Genomic DNA, 24,419 nt, shown 5'->3' with positions numbered 1-24,419 from the left:
GAGGGGTGTTATTGGGCATTTTTTAACCAAGCTTTTTTTGTGGCATTTGTGCAGTAAAGGCTTCTTTCTGGCAACTCAACCAAGCAGCTCATTTTTGTTCATCGTATTGTGCTCCTTGAAATAACTACACAGTCTTTTTCCAGAGCAAGCTGTGTTTCTCCTAAAGTTACCTATGGGTTTTTCTTTGTATCCTGAACAATTCTTCCGCCAGTTGTGACTGCAATCTTTCTTGCTTAACTTTGGGTTGGTATCAAGAGATCCCTGAATTTTTAGATGTGGGAAATTAACCTTAAATTTTTTTTTTAACCTGTGTGTGTCATCTTGTACACCTGTACCAAGGACAAACATTGTGGGGTATGTAAACTTTCCATCAGGGCCATGTGGGTGATTTCTGTTATCATTATGATTTAAAGGAGCCAAACAACTATGTATTATTACATGGCTTCATACGATCACTATCCTTTACCTTGACTTGAGCTCTAGAAGATTAACCCCCTTTTTGTGATACGGCACTGCGTTATTTTAATTGACAATTGCGTGTTCATACAATGCTTTAGCCATATAAAATGTATGTTATTTTTATTTGCACAAATATAGCTTTCTTTTGGTGATATTTGATCACCACTATGTTTTTTTTTATTTTTTTTTGCACTATAAACAAAGAAAATTTTGAAAAAAAAAATATCTATATCTATATATATATATATATATATATATATATATATATATACAGTGGTGTGAAAAAGTGTTTGCCCCCCTTCCTCATTTCCTGTTCCTTTGCATGTTTGTCACACTTAAGTGTTTCGGAACATCAAACCAATTTAAACAATAGTCAAGGACAACACAAGTAAACACAAAATGCAATTTGTAAATGAAGGTGTTTATTATTAAAGGTGAAAAAAAATCCAAACCATCATGGCCCTGTGTGAAAAAGTGATTGCCCCCCTTGTTAAAACATACTATAACTGTGGTTGTCCACACCTGAGTTCAATTTCTCTAGCCACACCCAGGCCTGATTATTGCCACACCTGTTCACAATCAAGGCATCACTTAAATAGGAGCTGCTTGACACAGTAAGGTCCACCAGAAGATCCTTAAAAGCTACACATCATGCCGAGACCCAAAGAAATTCAGGAACAATTGAGAAAGAAAGTAATTGAGATCTATCAGTCTGGAAAGGGTTATAAAGCCATTTCCAAAGCTTTGGGAATCCAGCGAACCACAGTGAGAGCCATTATCCACAAATGGCGAAGACATGGAACAGTGGTGAACCTTCCTAGGAGTGGCCGGCCGCCCAAAATTACCCCAAGAGCGCAGCGACGACTCATCCAAGAGGTCACAAAAGACCCCACAACAACGTCCAAGGAACTGCAGGCCTCACTTGCCTCAGTTAAGGTCAGCGTTCATGCCTCCACCATCAGGAAAAGACTGGGCAAAAATGGCCTGCATGGCAGAGTTCCAAGGAGAAAACCACTGCTGAGCAAAAAGAACATCAAAGCTCGTCTCAATTTCTCCACAACACATCTTGATGATCCCCAAGACTTTTGGGACAACATTCTGTGGACCGATGAGACAAAAGTGTAACTCTTTGGAAGGTGTGTGTCCAAGTATATCTGGCGTAGAAGGAACACTGCATTTCATAAAAAGAACATTATACCAACAGTAAAATATGGTGGTGGTAGTGTGATGGTCTGGGGCTGTTTTGCTGCTTCAGGACCTGGAAGACTTGCCGTGATAAAAGGAACTATGAATTCTGCTGTCTACCAAGAGATCCTGAAGGAGAATGTCCGACCATCTGTTCGTGTACTCAAGCTGAAACGAACTTGGGTTCTGCAGCAGGACAATGATCCTAAACACACCAGCAAGTCCACCACCGAATGGCTGAAGAAAAACAAAATGAAGACTTTGGAGTGGCCTAGCCAAAGTCCTGACCTGAATCCTATTGAGATGTTGTGGTATGACCTTAAAAAGGCCGGTCATGCTCAAAAACCCTCTAATGTAACTGAATTAGGACAATTCTGCAAAGATGAGTGGGCCAAACTTCCTCCAGGACGCTGTAAAAGCCTCATTGCACGTTATCGCAAACGCTTGGTTGCAGTTGTTGCTGCTAAGGGTGGCCCAACCAGTTATTAGGTGTAGGGGGCAATCACTTTTTCACACAGGGCCATGATGGTTTGGATTTTTTTTCACCTTTAATAATAAACACCTTCATTTACAAATTGAATTTTGTGTTTACTTGTGTTGTCCTTGACTATTGTTTAAATTGGTTTGATGTTCCGAAACACTTAAGTGTGACAAACATGCAAAGGAACAGGAAATGAGGAAGGGGGCAAACACTTTTTCACACCACTGTATATATATATATATATATATTTTTTTTTTTTTTTTTCGGTTATAAAACATATCCAATAAAAAATGTAAAAACTAAAATTTCTTCATAAATTCAGGCCAATATGTATTCTGCATTTGTATCTGTATTTGGTTTACGCAAACGTTATAGTGTATACAAACTATGGGATATATACTGAAATTTGTATTAAATTGTTTGTCATACTAGTAATGGCGGGGATCAGCAACTTATAGGTGGACTGCGATCTTGCGGTGGGCAATCAGACACTGACTGACACTTTTGACACTTTGCAGGAACCAGTGACACTAATACAGTGATCAGTGCTAAAAATATGCACTGTCACTGTACTAATGACACTGGCTGGGAAGCGGTTAAACATATAGGGCGATCAAAGGGTTATCCATGTGCCTAGACAGTATTTGTGTTTACTATGTGTGCTGCTTTTCCTAGGGGAAGAGATTAATTTAAGTTCCTGCAGGAACAAAACATTTATCCCTTCCCCCTGTCAGAACAGAACTCTGCCTTGTTTACATAGGCAGAGCTTCGATCTGAGTCTCTGCTCAAGGATCAGTGGGTGCCAGCGGACTTTGAGTGCCCAGCACTCACAGATCAGCTTCTGTTGTGAATAATCACAGCGGACGCGACTTGCCGACAGCTCTCGTGTGCCCCCTGCAGGCAGAAGTGCAGGATCACATATATAGTATATGTGATCCTGCACACAGCTGTCACCCTGTAGCAGTAAAACTACTATAGAGCAGTCAGCAAACGGTTAAATAAAACAGTTTTTTTGCCATGATCAGTCATTTTTTCAATATCAATGCCAAAAATTTCAAAATTTCTGCCTGAGTATGCAAACTTTTGGGCACAACTGTACATACCTATGAAATGTTTCATTTACATTTGTATCTACTTTTCTGTTAATCTGAGCACAAAAAAGTATTATCATGTCAGAAAGATAAATATATTATATCTGAATGCTGCTAGTTTTATGACTTGGTGTGTTCCATTAGGTGTATAATTATAATTGTTTTTCCTTACGGGTATATTTTTTAAGTAACTTAAAAATAACAAAGTTGTCACTTAAAATGTAAATAGTCTGGACTAATATACAGCATCTCACAAAAGTGAGTACACCCCTCACATTTTCTGTAAATATTTTATGTGTGTATTTTAGATATCTATATCTTTTCATGTGACAACACTGAATAAATTACACTTTGCTACAATGTAAAGTAGCGAGTATACAGCTTGTATAACAGTGTAAATTTGCTGCCCCCTCAAAATAACTCAACACACATCCAATAATGTCTAAACTGCTGGCAACAAACGTACACCCCTAAGTGAAAATGTCCAAATTGGGCCCAATTAGCCATTTACCTTACCTTTGCTTATCCATTCGACAGCACTCTTATACATGTTATACACCTATTAATTTACAAATGATCCTTGTGAGCTTTGGGCTGCTGTTGGTGGTCTTTAAGCATAAGTAACCTATATATTGACTGGACTCTAGTTACATTTTAATTGACAACCTTGTCATTTTTAAGTGTTGGGTGATGGGGGCGTGGCTTGACTATGACGCTGTAGAGACGTGTTTTTAGGGAGCTCCATTCTGGGACCGGCCCGACCACCTCATACAGCTGGCGAATCCACGAACCAGCCTATGTCAGAGGTAGATCCCGCTCCCGGGACACCGACAGCCCACAGACACACAGATATCGCAGCGTATTTCCTCCGCACTCCGGCCGCTCCGCCACAGGCCGCAGCCGCCAACATGGCACCGCTGCGCACATCCGCAGCGTCCAGGGACCATGGCAAGAAGAAGGGGTCGCAGCAGGCGCAGCCGGGACAACGCTCACCGGAATCGAGCGCGGACTCCCCCGATCCCCTCCCCGGACATCCTGAGCTCCGACGGACTGCTCATGGTGCCTGGTTCCACCTCACAGGGGCAACCGCCAGCGGAGGCCTGGAAAGAGCTCATGGCACGTCTCCCTTCAAAGCAGGACAATGCTGAATCCACAGCTACCGTAGTGAGTACCCTGTCCAGAGAGATTAATGAACTTAAGCAGCACATAGACTCTGTTGATACACGGGTGACCACTGTGGAGCATGTTACAGGCTCCCTTGAAGTTATGGTACTTGCACTGGAGAACACCCAACTGTCCCATGCACAGCGCCTGATCTCCTTGCAGCTGTCCATGGACGACGGATAAAACCGTAGCCGACGGAACAATGTGAGAATCCGTAGCCTCCCGGAGGCAACAACGGGTAGGGACCTTAAAGCTACGGTGACGGCCATTTTAAACACGTTCCGTTACAAACCCCTGACGGAGGAGCTGGAACTGGACTGGGTCCATCGCGTGCAGGGCCCCAGAGGCGGAGACCCTGCACCCCCAAGGGATGTGCTGGCCAGAGTGCATTTCTATTCTATTAAGGAGGAGATCCTGCGCCAGGCCTGGACGAAAGGTCAGATAGACTTTGACGGTGCCACGGTGCAAGTGTTCCCGGACCTGTCTCGTATTACGTTGCGGATGCGAGGAGCATTGCGTCCGCTGTTGGACGCCATCAGGAGTGTAGGGGCCACATACAAGTGGGGTCACCCCTTTCATCTGATTGTTCTTAAGGATAATGCCTCTTACATTTTGCGGTGGCCAGATCAACTCCCGGACCTGTTTGCTTTCTTGGGGGTACCCGAGACCCCCGTCCCAAATTGGTTGGACTGTCTACCCTTATTGGATAACCCTTTGATGCTGCCACCCAGACCCCAGAGACTCAGCAGAAGACGCCGACGTTCCAGATCTAGGCAGGAGCCTAGGGCTGACTTCGCCTCCCCCGAACCTTGACATATCAGGCTGGAGAACTGCTACCCGTGATAAGTGAACTTAACTTTACTTGCCTCCCATTTAGGGCAGGGGTCCTGTTTTGACATATGGAACTTGTTTCAGACCTTGAGGGGGGAGGTGGGGACTTTTTTGTGTGATGTGTGACCGGGTCATTTTTGGGGTTTGGGCCGATGGCAGGTTTCCCGAGATGCTCTGCCCAGACCTTATCGGGAGGTGGTGGGAAGGGGCCCCTCGACTTGGTATATGGGAGTGGTGCACCCCGTTCAGTCCCCACTGGTGACACTTTGTATGTTCAACTTGCGAAGCCGCGGGCGGTAGGTCGCCCGGTCGCCGGTGGGGAGGGACGGGGATCACTTGCTTGCCTGGGGACTAGCAGAGGATTGAGTCTATAGGGGGTTGATTTTTGTTGAGCCGACCCCCCCGTACCCCTGTGTGTATGGTATGACGGGCAGGGGTGGCACTGAGGGATGGTCACACAGGTGGACCAGGGTGGTTATTCCCTCTGGGCATAGTTGTTTTGGTTAATGTTAGTATCTGGTTTTATTTATTATATTTGTTTAACATGGTAGCTCGGACTGGCCCGCACGTCTCCCAACTTCTTGACTGAGCCAGTCTTTCACGTTCCATCTCTAGGTTGCGCTAACTTGCGCGTAAACACTAGTGACTTAGTAAGGCGCCCATGCGGTAGCGCTTGCCACTGCACTTTTTTGGTGCCAACCTTTCTCATTCTCTCACTCTTTTCTTTCTCTTTTCTTCTCCTTTAGCTGACACTCTGTCTCTCCCCTCTCCCACCCCCTTTTTTTCCTACCCGCCCCTTACCGAGTTCCCTTCCCCCGTCCTTTTTGCAACAAGCGACGCATCTCACAGTGGGCGGACCCCCACAGGGGGTTAAATTCACCTCCTTGAATGTACGGGGCCTTTCCACCCCCGAAAAGAGGTCCAGGCTCCTCTCTGATCTTAAAAAGTCCAACACCCAGATCGCGTTCTTACAAGAGACGTACTTTAGGCAGCAGGCGGTCCCCAGGCTTGGCAACCGAGGCTTTCCTACAGTGTACCATGCTCCCTCCCCTATTTCAAAATCCAAAGGGGTCAGCATCTTAATAGCGAAATCAGTGCCATGGACCTTACTGGAGATGAGGGCAGACCCGCAGGGTCGCTACTTGCTTGTCAAGGGCAGGATCAGGAACAACATTATAACTATGCTGAATGTATACTTCCCGAACACGGGTCATTTAGATTTCATGAGAACCCTGTCCCCTATACTCATGGAAGTTGGCGAGGGGGTCCTTCTAGTGGGGGGGACTTTAATTATGCCCAAGAACCGCTGCTGGACGTGTCAAGAGGAGCGTCTCACCTCACGTACTCCTGCCTTAAAAACCTGAAGGCGGAACTGCATGGTTTGTATTTGGTCGACCCCTGGAGGGTCCTGAATCTGGGGGAGAAGGACTTTACGTACTTCTCCTCGGTTCACCGTACTTACTCCAGGATCGACTTATTTCAACTCCAACACAGGGATCTCCCCAGGGTGACCTTGGCTCAAATTGACCATATCTCTTTTTCTGACCATGCCCCAATCCACTTGACGCTGACCTGGGATTTGGACGCCCGCTCGCCCCCCACGTGGAGGCTTAATGAATCCCTCCTGCAGGACCCTGAGGCCCGAAGGGAGGTGGGGGAGGCACTTAGGCTCTACTTCAGGGAAAATGTGGATCCAGCTCTCAGCCCTTTGTGTGTCTGGGAGGCCCACAAGTGTGTGGTGAGAGGGACATTGATCCGAATTGGGTCTCAGAGGAAACGAGAGAGAGCCAGGCAGATTGAAGCGTTGGTGAGGGAGGTGCGCTCGCTCAAACTCCTCCATAAGAGATCTCTTGCAGCGTCTCACCTTGAAGCACTAGTTGGTGCCAGGGGGAGGCTGCGAGACCTGCTGTATCAGAAGACGGTACAACGCCTTGCCTGGGTGAAGCGTTCATTCTTTGAATTCTCCAACAAACCTGGAGCGATGTTAGCGAGGACCCTGCGGGGCCCGAGACAGCGCACCTTCATTCCATTTATCACTACTAGACAGGGCTCCAGAGCCAACACGTTGATAGAAATAGCGCAGGAATTCCTTCATTACTATCATAAACTTTACAACCTCCAACAGGGGGCAGACACAGAGACCATAGCGTCTAGGAAAGTGGCGGCGGGTGAATACATCAGGGCTTCCGGCATGCCTACTTTGTCTGCAGAGGTCCGCGAATCCTTGGAAGCGGACATTACAGTTGAAGAATTCCAGGTGGCCCTGGCCCAAATGGAACTACGGAAGGCATCGGGGCCTGATGGCTTCACCTTGACTTACTACCGTACTTACACAGAGCTACTGACACGGCACTTCCTTAAGGCATATAATTCGGTGAAGGAGGGGGGGACATGCAGGCTGACTCGCTACGGGCGTTCATATCATTAATACCTAAGGAGGGGAAGGACCTCTCACAATGCGGGAATTTCCATCTTTTGAATGTGGATCTGAAACTTTTTGCCAAGATACTCTCGAACAGATTAGTGCCGCATATCCCAAGCTTGATACATCTTGATCAAGTGGGGTTTGTCCCCATGCGGGAGGCACGGGATAATACGACCCGAGTTCTCAATCTGATTCATGCTGCCCATGGGGAGGGGAGGCCTTTTCTCCTTCTCTCCACGGACGCAGAAAAGACCTTTACAGGGTGGCCTGGCATTTTTTGCAGGCCACCCTGACACATGTAGGTCTAGGTCCCAGCATGCAGAGTTGGATATCGGCGTTGTATTCTAAACCTTCGGCGGCGGTACGGATGAACGACTGGCGCTCGGACTACTTTTCGATCACTAAAGGGACACAGCAGGGGTGTCGCCTGTCCCCTTTAATCTTTATCCTGACGCTGGAACCCTTCATGTGTCATGTACGCAAAGACCCCAGCATAACGGGCCTTCGGAAATCTTCAGCTCATCACAAGCTCGCGGCCTATGCGGACAATCTTATTTTTTTTGTCTCCAACCCCACCGTCTCCCTCCCGAATATCCTGGAGGCTCTGCGAGTGTATGGGGCACTCTCAAACTATAAGGTCAATTGCGCCAAGTCCGTGGTTTTAAATGTCACTGTCCCGGAGGTCGAGGCCCAGGGCCTGCGCTCGGCTTTTGCATTCCACTGGGCAGCTGACTCCATTACATACCTGGGCATCAATCTCACTGGGGACCTGGCGCAGTTGTATCTGCACAATTATGTCCCTCTGTTACGGAAACTAAGAATAGACCTAGAGGGGTGGCACTCCCTGTCATTGACTTGGTTTGGGCGTTGCAACGCCTTTAAAATGACGGCACTGCCGAGGATTCTATATATCTACCAGGCCCTACCGATCCGCGTCCCTCCGAAATTTTTTATGCAGTTGAAGTCCCTCCTTAGGAAATTTATATGGGCACAGAGACCACCTAGGACTAAGTTATAGACCTTTAGCAGACCCAAGGACCGGGGAGGAGTGGGTCTACCTGACATGCGTAGGTACTATAGGGCGACCCTTCTGACCAGAGTCGTGGACTGGCACTGTAATAAATCACACAAACAGTGGGTGGAGATGGAAATTGAGGATGCGTCTCTCCCTCTGTTGACCTCCCCGTGGCTCCTGACGCCCCTGCCAAGAGACATGGTAGATCTTCGGGGGAAACCCTGCTGCGTGCCTTCTTCATCTGACGGACCGGCCCATCCGGAAATATAAACAGACTTTGACAATGCAACTACTGAACGCGGCACGCGTATGCATCCCAGCGCTGTGGAGGCAACCCCAGCCCCCTACGAAGACTTTATGGTATTCTAAAGTTAATTATGTCCTCCGGATGGAGGAACTGACCGCCACTCTCTATAATACAGAGGAAAAGTTCTGTGAGAAGTGGAGACCCTGGAGATATTTCACTGGCACCCAGGCATACCTACGGGAGGTTGCATCTGCGGCTGACCTGGTGCCCGCCTGATGCCTATGATAGCGTGCCTGTCTGGGAAATTGGACACGGGCCCTTGGCCACCTTATATGGATCGAGTCGGTGTCCCCCTGTGGGGTCCCTCCTGATGCCCACTCCCGCTCCCCCCCTTTTTTTTCCTCTCCCCTTTTTCTCTTCCCCCTCTTCGTTTCTTTCCTCCTTTCTTGGTCTGTCTTTTCTGCTCCACCAAGCCACGTCTATGTAGGCCCGCGGTGTCTTTGCGGACCACGCAGGTATTGAACGGCTGATCGGTAATGTTGCTCTTGGGGGGGTGTCGTTAGGACACATAGGTCCCCCTGGTTGCTAGCTCTCTTAATAAGGACGGTATGGTACGTCCATACGGATCAGCGCTTATGTATATTGTATTTGTGTTTGAAAATTCTCAGCATACGGTTGCATATCTTTACTGTTTGTACATGGAAATGAAGTGCATGACCAAAAAAAATTCTATAAGAGTGTATTGTTTACTGTGTATGTCTTGCACTGAAAACTCAATAAAAGAATTAAAAAAAAAAGTGTTGGGTGATGGGGCTAATCTAGCGTTTTTGCTATAAGTTTTTCTATATGCCATAGTCCCAATAACTATATATTTTTTTTACAGTGTAACAACCTTGTGGTTGCATTTAGTACCTGCTTTCCATGTTTTTTTGGCATAAACCCAGGGTACGCTGACCTACACCCACACACTTGCTATTCAATTTTGCTCCCTGTTTTTCAGTGTCACTTGACATATTGACACTCATTATAATTAATTTTTTTTAAGTACTATCATGTTGTGAGTTTTAAAGGTGGAAGGAGCAAAGTCCCAATAAGTTGACCTTGCATTTTGCTGCAAGCTCTGTATGTTTGAAAAGGACCCTAGCCTCTCTTTTAACTAACTGCCTGTAATATCCAGGCAGAAAGAGAGGCACCAAAAAGGAATTTGATTTTGAGCTTGCTGCCTGGAGAAGAGAGCACAGTAACGAAATGATCAGTAAGCTGAGTTGCTTTGACTATGGTTAAAAAAGTAAGTGGATCTGTGTAGGGTGTTTTGCCAGGGTTTCCTGATGAACAAATGGGCTAACCAAAATTACAGGTGTGACAGTTCACATATAAGCATTTAACTGTCATCATAGCTGTTTTTCTACATTAATGCTTAGAATTTTGAATTGTTTGGATAATGCCATGCAAGTTAGGTATTAGATGTGTAAATACAGTATGGATTACAAATGTTTTTCTTGTCATGTCAGATACCGCATACATAAAATAGCATAATGCAACATTTAATGGTGACAGAATCAGGAGATATTTACAGTATATTTTTTTAGGGCATACAGTGCCTTGAAAACGTATTCATACCCCTTAAAATTTTCCACATTTTGTCAAAAATGCAACCAAAAATGTAAATGTATTTTATTGGGACTTTATATGATAGACCAGGGGGGCCCAACCAGTGGCCCGCGGAGCCCTCTGATGTGGCTGTGACCTCCTTCTGTGGGATGGCAGATTGGCAAGCCCAGATTATGGGTTGCAGACCCACCATCCCAGAGCATCTGTGTTGTTAATGAAGCCGGCAAAGCAAGCACTGCGGAGCAGAGCTGTATAAGCTGATGCTTCCTGTATAGCGCCGTCTCTTGCCACAGGCGGAGTGATACCAAATGCACTCTGCCAGGGACAGCAACAGCAGGCAATACCTGAATGGAAGACTGTTATTATAGGTCAGTTTGTAGTGTATATATGGGCATATCTACTCAGTTGTTACTGGGCTGCTTTCAAACCGATCCGCAGGTGCAGTGCACCTTCAGGTTACCTGCACTGAGCCATAGACTTTTGTTATTACCTGCAGGTTTGGTGAGCTTTCAGAAAGTGCACCACACCTGCAGGATATAATAGAAGTCTATGGCAAAGTGTAGCTAACCCGCAGGAAAGACACAGGTGTACTGCACTGCATTAGTGTGAAAGGCCCCTTTTACACAATCGGTCCAACTCAATCGAACCCTCCAGTCACCTCTATGAAATGGCAGATGTAAACAGATTTGAGTCCTTTTACACCTGCCTACCACCAATCTGATTTGCTAAAAACAAACAGAGGGGATCAATCCCCTTCCGTTAGGGCGGATCGGATCGGAGGACGCATAGGAGTAGAGTGGGCTGTGTCGGTGTCCACTCTGCATGGACCTGTCATCTGCCTGCTCTGCTCATTGTGGCACGTGACCGGTTACCAAGTCGCTTAAGTGGCCCTCGCTTTTCAAAAGGTTGGGCACCCCTGTGATAGACCAACACAAAGTTGCACATAATTGTGAAGTGGAAGGAAAATAATGAATGTTTTTCAAATCTTTTACAAATAAATATCTGAAATGTGTGGCAAGCATTTGTATTCAGCACTTTACTCTGATACCCCTAACTAAAATCTAGTGGCACTTACTGCCTTCAGAAGTCACCTAAATAGTAAATAGAGTCCACCTATGTGTAATTTAATCTCAGAAAAAATACAGCTGATCTGTGAAGCCCTCAGAGGTTTCTTAGAGAACCTTAGTGAACAAACGCCATCATGAAGGCCAAGGAACACACCAGACAGGTCAGGGATAATTTGTGGAGAATTTTAACCATTTCCCATCCCGCGTATAGACATATGATGACCGCAAGATGGCTCTGCCATCCTGGGTGGCCATCATATGATGTCCTCGGCTTCTCGGTGGTCTAGGGGGCACGAGCTCCCAACACGTCACTTGGGATCTGATGCGCGTGCCTGACGGTCGCGATGGCTGCTGGGTACCCGTGATTGCCGGTCACAGAGCAGGAACGTGGATCTGTGTGTGTAAACACACAGATCCTCGTCCTGTCAGGGGAGAGGAGACTGATTGTGTGTTCCTTGTATATAAGGACACGATCGGTCACCTACCCCAGTCAGTCCTCTCCCCCCACAGTTCACTCCCTAGGTAACACATTTAACCTCTTGATCGCCCCATAGTGTTAACCCCTTCCCTGCCAGTGACATTTACACAGTAATCAGTGTATTTTTATAGCACTGATCGCTGTATAATTGTCAGTGGTCCCAAAACAGTGTCAAATTTTTTTGTGTAACTTATGTAAAGAGTAAAATGTTGGTGTGCAAGGAAGGGTAGTGTATATAAATTCCCGATGGGATTTAGAGATAGTGATGTTAGAGTATGCGGTCTAACAAGTTATAAAACTCTTGTTGAAATTTTTCTATCTTGGGGGTGGAGTTGCCACAATACCACTGTTTGTTGTTCAATGTATTTCTCATTATTTTAACTTTTAACAATGTTTATTTAGTCTGTTCATGAAAGTTTGGAATGTTTTGCACACGTATTTCAGTTCACATGGGCAAATAATCACGTAGATAATGTAATATGAAGTACAGTTCACAAAGGTTTGTATAGGCCAGGTCTTGCTGTAGCTCATTAAAATGAATGCATATGTTTTGTCAATATTAGTCATACAGCAAAGACACTTTTTATTGTCACATGTATACAGTTTTGTTTCTTGAGTACTAATGGCTTTTGTGTTGTTTTAAGTGGATGCGGCCAGGAGCTAGAAATCTTCTGAGTATCTTGGTCTTGCAATTAGTTGTGGCCTAGTTTGAATATAGTTCATCAAAAGAGGATTCGTGGTCAAAATGTGCCAGTGTTTTACCAATATACAACAAATATACAACAAATGTTGTTATATCACTTGTTATAATGGATAATCAAAGCTAAGGTGTGATTTTGTGTATCTGGCTGTTTTTTCAGAGCAGGCTTTTAGACAGTTGGCTTGAGCTTCTGCCAGACACAGCGTATGCTGTCAGACCGGCAACCTGTGATCTCCCTATAAGAAACATTCCTCATTTACTGTTACTTTCTTCTGGGACCATTCCAATTATCGGATCACTCACCACTCGCTGCTGTAATGTTATACACTATTACATTGTATATTACCCCTCAGGCAATATTATCTTATTGCTCTCAATCTGCAACAAAGTGATACATTTCTGCCTCTACCTCTATCCACATCCCTCCCTTCATCCTGTCAGATGGAATACTACAAATTTTTATCACATTTACTATCTTACTATTTCCCACCCTGCCAAACAAGATATCTCTTTTCTGCCACATAGACTTTCCTGTATAATAACTGTTTCACTTTACAGAAATGTCACTCTTTTCTCCCTGCTACTACCCACATTTTTTTTGTTCCTTGTTATTCTTCACTAACACCTTATTATTTGGCTATTGGTTATTTTTCTTTCTTCTTAGGTATCATCAAGGTCAGCAACCCATCGATCGTAAGCTACCCGTCGACTGCTAAAAAGCTGACGGGAATACGCCCCGGTTTGACCGACCTGGCCTTCTCCTCAGAGCTTTGGTGCACGTGCACCTAATGCTAGGCTGTCCAGAAAGCCAAGCCCCTTGCATATGCGTGGCTGCGGGGCAGGGAAAGCCTCCAGAATCGCTTTGGCGGGTTGGCTCTTCTCCAAACATGCCCGCGGTCATCCCTATGTAGGTGCCATCCACATATAGGTTTGCAATTGCACCTTCCCTGTATTACTGGGTTCCTGGCGCCACTCGCGTCAGACAGTCCCAGCGCATTTGATAGACAGAACACCGGTCTAATGCGCCGGGTGAGGAGGCTGGACTGTGTGACATGAGTGGCACCGGAAACCCAGCAATTCAAATGAAAGCTGTTACAGTGGGAAATCCCTGGTCTCTGATGATTGGTTAGCTCTACTCTTCCTCTGCACAGGTGAGGCTGTATTTATGGGCACAGGTGAGACTAATGATGGGCGCAGGTGAGGCTGTACTGATGGGCACAGGTAAGGCTGTACTGATGGGCACAGATTAGACTGTATTGACAGGCACAAGTGAGACTGTACTGACGGGCAGAGGTGAGACTGTATTGATGGGCACAGGTGAGACTGTATTGACAGGCACTGGTCACGCTGTATTGACGGGCACTGGTCACGCTGTATTGACGGGCACTGGTCACGCCGTATTGACGGGCACTGTTCATGCTGTGGCCACTGGTCACGCTGTATTGACAGGCACTGGTCACACTGTATTGATGGGCACTGGTCACGCTGTATTGATGGGCACTGGTCACGCCGTATTGACTGGCACTGTTCACTCTGTGGCCACTGGTCACGCTGTATTGACGGGCACTGGTCACACTCTATTGCACTGGTGAGGCTGTGCTGAGGGGTACTGATAAAGTTGGTAATATTTCTTTTTGTAATGTAATTCTGAATTTAAGTTCCATATCATGAGATAACTTATGAGGGCATGTTTAGAGACGGTATTAGGTTATATATATATATATATATATATATATATATATATATATATATATACTACATATACAGTGCTTAGCATAAATTAGTACACCCCTTTTAAAAAGTAAGATTTTAATCAATATCTCAGTAAACACAAAAACAATTTCCAAAATTTTTATAAAACATTTGTTTTGTTCATTACATGAAAGAAGGGTTAATAATATAACTTAAATGACAAATTCCTCAGTTTTATTTAAATTAGTTGATGCGAAAATTAATACACCCCACAACAAAAACTACTACATCTACTATTTTGTATGACCTCCGTGATTTGTAAGGACAGCACTTCTAAGCATGGAATGAACAAGTTGGTGACATATTGCAAAATCTTTCTTTTTTCATTCTTAAACCCAGATTCACACTGAGCTGCGGGAATGAAGCCGCGTGAGTTCAGCTGAACTCTCACGATTTCACTCCCGCATGTCAGTCCTGATTTCGGCCATGATTTCAGAGACATCTGTGCAGGTTTCTGCACAGATGTCAATGTAAATCGCAGCCTGAATTTGCAAAAAGTAGTACAGAAACTACCTTTTGAAATTGGTGCAGTGATGGCGTTGCACCGATTAGGACGGTGCCATTGACAGCAATTGCCGCTAATTTGACATGCGATTGGACATGTCCAATCGCATGTCAAAATGCTCCAGTGTGAACCAGAGAGTGATGCTCAACTTGTCTCTTCAGAATTCCCCATAGGTCTTCGATTACGTTCAGATCAAGAGACATACCTGGCCATTAAATCACTTTCACCCTGTTCTTGTTCAAAAATGCAACAGTGGCCTTAGATGTGTGTTTTTAATCATTATCATGTTGGAAAAGTGCATGACCACCAAGGGTACGGAGTGATGGTAGCATCTTCCCTTTCAATATAGAGCAGTACATCTGTGAATTCATGATACCATCAATAAAATGCAGCTCCCCGACACAAGCAGCACCCATGAAGCCCCACAGAAGGATACTGCCACCACCATGTTTCAGTGTAGGCACCATGCATTTTTTCATGCATTTACATTCCAAAAACATTTATTTTGATATCGTTACTTCATAGTACAGAGTCCTCGTAGTCTTCTTTTTCAGCATGGGCCCTGGCAAATTCTAGGCAGGCTTTTTTGTGCATGGGCTTTAGGAGACGCTTCATTCCTGGATGACACCCATGCATGCCATTCCTCTGCAGTGTACACCATATTGTGTCACGGGAAACAATCACCCCTTTTTGGCTTTCTACTTTAGCTTACTGCAGTGAACTTGCATGGTGATTTTCTTCAACTCTAGATGGTAAAGGGCAGGGGTCAGCAGCCTACAGATCGCGATCTACCAGTAGCTCGCAGCTAGGTGACTGGTAGATTTGCGGTTTGGGCTTGCTGACCCACCATTCCAGAGCATCAAAGTGCAATGCAGAAGGACTACTTGTAAAGTTGGTGTTGTCGTGGGAAGCAAGAAACATATAAGCCTCCTCTAGTGCCGGCCCCTGTCTCATGCGGGGTGATACCAACTGCACTCCACCTCTTATCCCAGCTAGTGGTCTCCAGAGTGCTGCCAGCAGCAGGAAAGAAGAGATATTTAGGTCAGTGTGAAGCAATACACTGGACATAATAGTATAAGGCTGCTTACCCACACTGCAAGTGCAGTGCACCTACAGCTTTCCTGCGGGTTTGCTGCACTTAGCCATAGACTTCTATCATATCCTGCGGGTTTCGTGCACTTTCTGAATGCAGGAGTTTTGGTGCGCTTTCAGAAAGTGCATCACACCTTCAGAATCTAGTAGAAGTCTATGACAAAGCGCAACTAACCCAGAAAAGTTGCAGATGCACTGTGCTGCACCTGCTGTGCGGGTAAACAGCAGCACATAAGTTACAGTTGGTAAAACAGCAACTCAACCACATGGTTTTTACACATGTGAATGAGCCCTAAGGGAGCTGCTGCTGAATGGAACTAAGGGCTCATTTATAAGCGCAGCAGGCATGGCTGCTCCTCTGAAAAGCGATCCAAGTGTGTTTGACAGGTGGTGAGGTGGCGATATGTTGCCTTCTCACCACCTGATTTACACCCATGATTGTTGTGTAATGCATACAGAATAATGGCTCAAATCGCACTGCTGAAGAATCGCATGTGATTTGAACTTGAATCGGTGTGATTCCTCTTCTATATTGCATGTGGCTCCCACAACGTATGCATTATGATAAAAAAAAAACTTCTGACTTTACAACCCCTCTTAAGGCGTCAGCATACCAAGACATTTTGGACAATTTACATAGTTACATAGTTAGTAAGGTTGAATAAAGACACCAGTTCATCCAGTTCAACCTGAGTGAGTGTCCACAATTGTCCCTATCCCTGTACATTGCACACTCACATTGGTCCCTACCCTCAAGGAGCCCACAATACAAGATCCCCATTCATATACTAGGGCCAATTTTGGACAGAAGCCAATTAACCTACCTGCATATCTTTGGAGTGTGGGAGCAAACCGGAGGAAACCCACACAGGCACAGGGAGAACATGCAAACTCCAGGCAGGTAGTGTTGCGGTTGGGATTCAAACCAGTGACCCTTTTTACTGCTAGGTGAGAGTGCTAACCACTACACCACTACACCACTGTGCCACCCGTGTATTTCATGCTCCCAACTGTGTGGGAACAGTTGGGGGGTGGCCCCTTCCTGTTCCAACATGACTGCACACCAGTACACAAAGCAAGGTCCTGACCTCAACCTGATAGAAAACCTTTGGGATGAATTAGAGAGGAGACTTGCGAGCCAGGCCTTCTCATCTAACATCAGTGCCTGACATCACAAATGCGCTTCTGGAAGAATGGTCAAACATTCCCATAGATAGGAGCCCACAATCCAAGCTCCCCATTCATATAATAGGGCCAATTTTGGACAGAAGCCAATTAACCTACCTGCATGTCTTTGGGGTATTGGAGTATTGTATTGAAGACATGTGAATGTTAACATACAGATATCTGCCCACTACTTGAGTGAGTATGGGATGTATAGAGAGGGGGAAGGAAATTGAGGACACCCAAGCCAGGGCTGTAAAGTTCCATCACCTATATAGAAGTGTAACTTGTAATTGGTCCTAGAGTCATAGAGCACTGTAAGTTATACAGGGTCCCTATTACTAATTCACAAAAAAGAAAATGGTAAAAAAAAAAAAAAATAGACAACATCCACCCCATCCCATGTAAATTCAACATCAATCACAGCATCCAGAGACGTAGATACTTGTAAATCACAATGAGTGACACACGACCTACTGCCATGGCAATTCTGTTTCACAACACAAATGACAGCTCCATGGCTCTGTTGAAATTTAATCATAGCAGATGCCATCCCAGGTGATGTCATTGACTAAATATGGTCATGACCATATTTGGTTAATGACATCCCCCAGGAACTCTGACTGGTGTGTTTACAAACTAGCAGAGAACTAACCTTTAGCACTGGATAAAAGGTGTCACTTTTAAACAAATACATTGTACGTTGTAAAGGTAAGCATTTTTTCACCTTAATGCATTCTATGCATCAAGGTGAAAAAACATGCGACAGCCCCCCTGTTTTACTTACCTGACCCCTCGAAAGTCCCACGCTCGCCCCCGACATCCTCTTCGCCGCTAAGCCTGGCCATTAATTGGCTGCAGAGGATGGATTGAAAGCAGTGCAGCCATTAGCTCGCGCTGTTGTCAATCACATCCAATGACACGGCGCGCCGGGGGCAGGGGCGAGTGATACAGTGAGCAGCTATAGCCGCCGGCTGTATCACGGGAGCGCGCTCGCAAGTGCTTCTCACCATGCGAGGGAGCTCGCATCAACATGAGAAGTACTTGCGGGGGGAAGCAGAGACAGCCACCAAGGGACCCCAGAAGACCAGGTTCGGGGCCACTCTGTGCAAAACGAGCTGCACAGTGGAGGTAAGTATAACATGTTTGTTATTTAAAAAAAATAAAAAATCTCTTTACAACCCCTTTAAGGCAACCCCCCTTGTTATTTCAAGGATTTGTATATTTTTATTGTTGCTCTTTGGGCTACATTAAAAGACTCTCTCTCAACTGAGCAACATTTTTAGGTAAAAGATATAAAGAACTTGGAGGTAGGGGACTTTACGGTACCAATTGCAAATATATAACACATAGTAATTCATAAAAATAGAAAATTATATTTATTTAGACATACTAAAAGTTCACAAACACATGGAACCTGCAATTGTTTCAATTCCTTACAGTCTATACAAAGAGCCTGCTACAGGGAAACAAACAGCATTCCACCATAAAAACATCATGTTCTCCGTCCCAATTTATTTGACATGTTTCGCCTAAGAGGCTTCTTCAGGGACAAAGGACTCGGAGTGTTCAATCCAAAAGGAAAAGGACATATTGCATTCTAAATGTACATATAAAGAAAAGAAATTGTATAATTTAACAATCAGTAAAATAGATTACAAACAATATTGAAGAAATATGAAAAATGTACAAAGCATATCTGCAAACGTGTGGCTCAAAACCCCATACACAAGAAAAAAGGCCTTATAGACAGAAACCCACCCCCTGCTTTTCTACAAAGATAAATGTCACATACTCCTCTTACCTCCAAAAAAAGGGGGAGATGAACAAACAAGGGGTGAATTCCCATCAGCACAATTCCCCATCTCTCTAATTCCCTGTAGTGCCAAAAGTGGTCCAATGAGAGGCCAGATAACCCATATAAAGGGGTGAACTTGCTACACGTGTCTCTGAAAAATATAAATTCATGCCTGGAATAACATAAAAAAAATCCAAATCTATCAAAAAGCATGAAATGAAAAGTGTGAATCAACATGCAACAAACATCTATTAACACATTGGAGCATGACAATTGAACTTCCTCTTTATCGGCTCGTAGTATGTCTAGTACATCACTACATTCGTGTTTGTTGTCCAACAATTGTGTGCCATTTGTATGCAAGACAAGTTTTGGGCCAATGCCCTTCAAACAAAAATCTAGGCTTTGCGGAAATTCCGATTGTGTGTATGAGGCTTTAATGCTGCAGCAAACAAACATTTAAGACAATTGTGCACTTCCAACCTTATGGAAATAATTTGTGAAAGTCCCTTTTCTTTCCCACCATGACTGTGCCCCGTGTAGAAAGCCAGGTTCATGGTTTAATGAATTTGGGTTGGAGGAACTTATGTTCCTGCACTGAGCCCTACTGAACACCATCGGTATGAATTGGAACCCTGATTGTGAGCCAGATCTTTCTATCCTCCATCATTGCCTGACTTTGCAGATGCACTATGGGGTGAAGGGGCAAACCTTCCCAAATACACACTATAAAATACTGTGCAAGACCTACTCAGATAGAGATGAGGCTTTTATAGCCACAAAAACTCCATATCGCTGCCCATTGTTTTGGAACGGGACGCCCAGCAAGCTCATATAGGTGTAATGGTCAGGTTTTCACTAACTGTTGGCCACATATCATATTTGACTGCTGTACAATTGCTTACATTTTGGATGGAGCAAGGAAGGCATAGAGCTGCTCCATATAACTGCTGTACAATTGCTTACATTTTGGATGGAGCAGGGAAGGCATAGAGCAGGGGTGCCCAGCCTTTTTAATAGCGAGGGCCACTTAAGCGACTTACTAACCAGTCGTGGGCCACAATGAGCAGATGACAGGTCTGCGTCCACTCTGCATATGCAAAGTAGACACAGACACAGCCCACTCTACTCTATGGGCCCTCTCATCTGATCAAATGAAATGAAAGCCGATCGGCTTGAAAATAGGCAGGTATAAACAGACACCAGTCTGTTTACATCTGCTGCTCCATCCATAGAGGTGAATGGAACTTCCGATTGGGTCAGACAGATCATGTTAAAGAAGCCCAAGGCTACTTTTACACTGATGGTCTGCAGTCTACCCACTCAGTGGATGCAGCGCACCTGTGGCTTTCCTGCAGGCTAGCTGTACTTTGCCATAGAATTCTATTACTTTCTGCAGATGTGGTGCACTTTCTGAAAGTGCACCAAACCCACAGGTAAAACCAGAAGTCTATGGCTCAGTGCAGGTAAGCCGCAGGTTCACTGCACTACACCTGTGGATCAGTTTAAAAGCAGCCCAGTAACCATTGCAGAACAGATATGTCCATATATACACTGATTTTAGTAATAAACTTGCTGTCCCAGGCAGAGTGCATTTGGTATCACTCCACCTATGACAGGAGCCCGTGCTATACAGGAAGTATTGGCTTATGCGGCTCTGCTCCGCAGCTGCTTGCTTTCTTTACTGCTGGTTTCATTCACAACACTAATGCAACCTGCAATCTGGGCTTGCCAAACCACCATCCCAGAGCAGGAGGTTGCGGGCCACATCAGAGGGCTCCGTGGGCCACATGTTGCCCCCGGGCCACTGGTTGGGCACCCCTGGCATAGAGCCTCTGTAAGCTATTTTTTTTATTCTTTCAGTAGTAGATGGGAAGTCATTAGAATGTATTCCAATGGGGACACAGACAAAGCAAAAACATGTTTTACAAGAGTGGGAACACCGAAGTTCTACCAATGCTTTAGTGCTATCTGAATCTTCTTGCCCCTCATTACCTGAAGATCATAATCCAGGAAAAATTATAATGAAATATGTATTCTGAGTTTAACCATGTTGTTTCTATTTTAGAAATGTGTGTTGATTGGGAAAAATATTTTGCAATGCTAATTATATAACTTCACACAATGTTCACATCTGAAATGATATTGGTCCATCAGTATTGTATACTTCTCTTTAATTATGCATGTGTTTATGTAGAATTGTACCAACAGCTTATCTAAAAAATAAAGTTTAAGTCAAGGCTCCAGCTTAGCATCCCCTTCCCCCACAAACTATATCCACAGAGCCTAATTAACTGATGCAGAAATTTAGGCTCTTTGCACACAGGACGTTCAAAAAAGTCTTTCTGGGTGTTGGATTGCTGGCAGGAAAACAGTGCTTTAAAAACGTGCTTTTAACAGCATTACTTAATTACGTTTATGCATGTTTTCAGCGTTTTTAAGTGTTTTTGGGCATTTTTTTTAATTAAACTCAGCTGACACTGAGCTATTCAATGTAAAGAATGCTGACAAAAGCGTATTTTTGTGCATTTTTCAGCATTCAGAATTTTTTGTGGTCAGAACTGCTCTTAAACGTGATTTTAGGGCGTTCAGATAACAGCCAATAAACTCCCCTTCTGATAAACATCCATGTGTGCATGGACACATAGGATGGCATAGAGGGGCGTATAAAGGCTTTTTAAAAAAAATGCCTAAATTCCCCAAAAAACTTCATTTTATCAGCTTCAGCATGAGGCCTTAAAAAAAAAAAAAGAAACGGTTGTAAAAGTTCCTTTCATTTACGTTAATCCGTCGATACATGACATGTCTGGTCCTGAGTATATATTTGGTGATAGTGTTTAGATTTTGGTGGATACTATATATAGGATGCAAATAAGATGTAAAATGATTTTTATAATACAAATCATTCACTCCTTGACCATATTTTTTTCAGTTAAGCTTTAGCTATATAGCCATAATAGTACATTTTTGTTAATAATGTTTAATATATTTTTTCTCTGTTTACAGTTGCTGGCTACGACATGATACTTATTTCATTTGGAGCTTTATAGGACCAGCTACATTAATAATCATGGTGAGTTTTTTGCTTTGCTTTTGACATATTTGTTACACATCTCTTAAGTGTCTCAATTATATTAGGCCGCGTACACACGCGGGGACTGTTCGCCCAACTTTGTTCGTCAAACAGTTTGAGCGGACAGTCCGCTCAAAATTAACATGGACGGACTTGGCCACACACGACGAACGAACAGTCCGCTGAAACTTGCGCGATGACGTGAACGGCACGTACGACGGGACTAGAAATACGACGTCCTATACACTGCAATGCAACCTTCGCCGTGTAAATCCTTTCTGAGCATGCGCGGAACTTAGTTTGACGAACAAGCCTACACACGGGCGGACTGTCCGCTCAAACCAAGTTTCAGCGGACAGTTTTACGGAATTTCCGAAAAACTTTGTTCGTCAGACTGTCCGCTGAAACTGTCCGCTGAAGCCCACACACGAGCGGACTGTCCGCCGAAACACTGTTCAGCGGACAAAGTTGAGCGAACAGTCCCCGCGTGTGTACGCGGCCTTACTGTGAAATTCAGACAATAAGAGATTTGTCATTTCTAGTAGTAAATGAATGTGTCTACAGTTTTCCTTACACATGTACCGTGAGAGTACAGGTTTGCAGGCCATTTTGTAGGGTCTGGAGAAACAGTCTGTAAACACTATGAATTCACTGGCAAATTATGTAATATTAGGGCATGCTGCTGGTGCATTTTCCAGAGAGGACTTTGAGGAGAGGACTTTGCCAGTTTGCCTTTATTTAGTCCTTGACCAAATATTGACACTTTGTAAATTGTTCTACTTTCAGGAAAAAAACTCCAGTGGCACTGATATTAACACCAAAAACAAAGAAGCAGTGCTCTATGGGTTAAGCATAAGAACTTGCAGACCTTTGGCGAATTAAAAAGTTTATTTAGTGCACTGGGAGATAAAAAAAAACTGTCAATGCTAAAAACTTGCAGGAGTTGCAGAGGCAATCATAAAAAGCAAGTTGTCAATGTAGATATTAATGTGAAATAATTAAAACGGTACCACTGTGACATCCAGGTGGAGAGGGATTAACATTAACAGATCAGCTTCTACCTTAGACCAGTGGTCAGACTCAGAAATCTTTTTTCTGCCATTGTGGTTCATCTTGGATCCCTAATCCCTCTCCATCTGGACCACAGTGGTACCATTTTTATTCTTTCACATTAAAATCTACATTGACTACTTGCTTTTTATGATTGCCTCTGCAACTCCTGCAAGTTTTTTTATCATTAAAAGTTTTTTATCTCCCAGAAGTGCAATAAATTAACTTTTTACTTGGCCAAAGGTCTGCAAGTTCTTATGCTTCACCCATAGAGTGCTGCTTCTTTGTTTTTGGTGTCTTGTTATCCATTTTTCCAATGGTTAGTGGCTGCACTGGGTTCTAGCTCATTTTATATTCTCCAAGATACGTATACCTACATATACGGCTGACTGTTCTAGCGCTCAAGCAACTTTGTGTGGGCACTGATAATAATGCTAGGGAACTCTGTTACTGCAGTTGCCAAGAAAGCACACCACCATGCCTGTTTGTGTTTGCCAGATGAGTTGAAACTGAGAAAATGTTTTACATGGAAATCAGTAATAATATTGAACACTCTCATATCACTTAACTTTCTTTAACTTTTTTTTTTTTTTTTTTTTGTCAAATAACTTTTTATTAGTTTAAAGTGAAACATTACACGTCAAACACTTCAGTTCAGCATTGGGGGAGCGAAAAAAAGGGATCAGAAAAATTACAGGGGAGAACATACCATAAAAACATATTGGCCTACGTAGTACAGCCACCTGGAGCAGGTACAAGCCAGGCCAGGTAGAGCTATTCACAGACAGCATGTTCTGCAACACATGTAAAACAGGGATACAGTCCAACCAGTAATAGACCTATCCTCAAGACTTAACCACCGATCCAGAGTTGCAATCCGAGGATACGTGTGGCAACGAATAATGTAAGACACTTATAATACACTTTACCCCAAACAAACACCCCCCCTCAGGGGGGGGGGGGGGGGGTCTGGAAGAATGATAGGCATAAGAGAAAGGAAGAAGGGAAAAAGAGAAAGGATAGAAAAAAAGAGAGAGGAAAGGGATACCTAAGGATAGAAAGAAAGGTAGAGAGGAAAGGGAGGGGGTAGGGGTGGGTAGTCATCCGAAAACTTCCGCTTGCCTGTCAGGGTCGATCGTCCTTAAGATTCCAGGGGTTCCAGACTACGTCATGCGCTTCCAGCCGGTCCTGTATCCTGGCGGCCATCCTCTCCATAAGCTCCACATCTCTA

At 44.4% G+C, this 24,419-nt stretch overlaps 1 protein-coding gene across 18 annotated transcripts in view; it reads left to right on the top strand.

Annotated features, from left to right (window-relative positions):
• The window catches only part of ADGRL3 (adhesion G protein-coupled receptor L3), a 1,264,347-nt gene that overhangs the window by 917,763 nt on the left and 322,165 nt on the right, over positions 1-24,419 (top strand). For all 18 annotated transcript variants that reach the window (XM_077475785.1, XM_077475784.1, XM_077475783.1 and 15 more), the window contains exon 17: positions 22,072-22,138. In XM_077475785.1, coding sequence (XP_077331911.1) covers positions 22,072-22,138 — 67 coding nt within the window. The remainder of the gene's footprint in view (positions 1-22,071; positions 22,139-24,419) is intronic.

This window comes from Lithobates pipiens, unplaced genomic scaffold (genome assembly GCF_037356315.1).
Source record: "Lithobates pipiens isolate NorthernLeopardFrog02 unplaced genomic scaffold, aLitPip1_a1.2 Scaffold_13, whole genome shotgun sequence".
NCBI lineage: Eukaryota > Metazoa > Chordata > Amphibia > Anura > Ranidae > Lithobates > Lithobates pipiens.
Note: the sequence above shows the minus strand (reverse complement) of the source record. Positions and strands in the feature narration are given on the sequence as shown.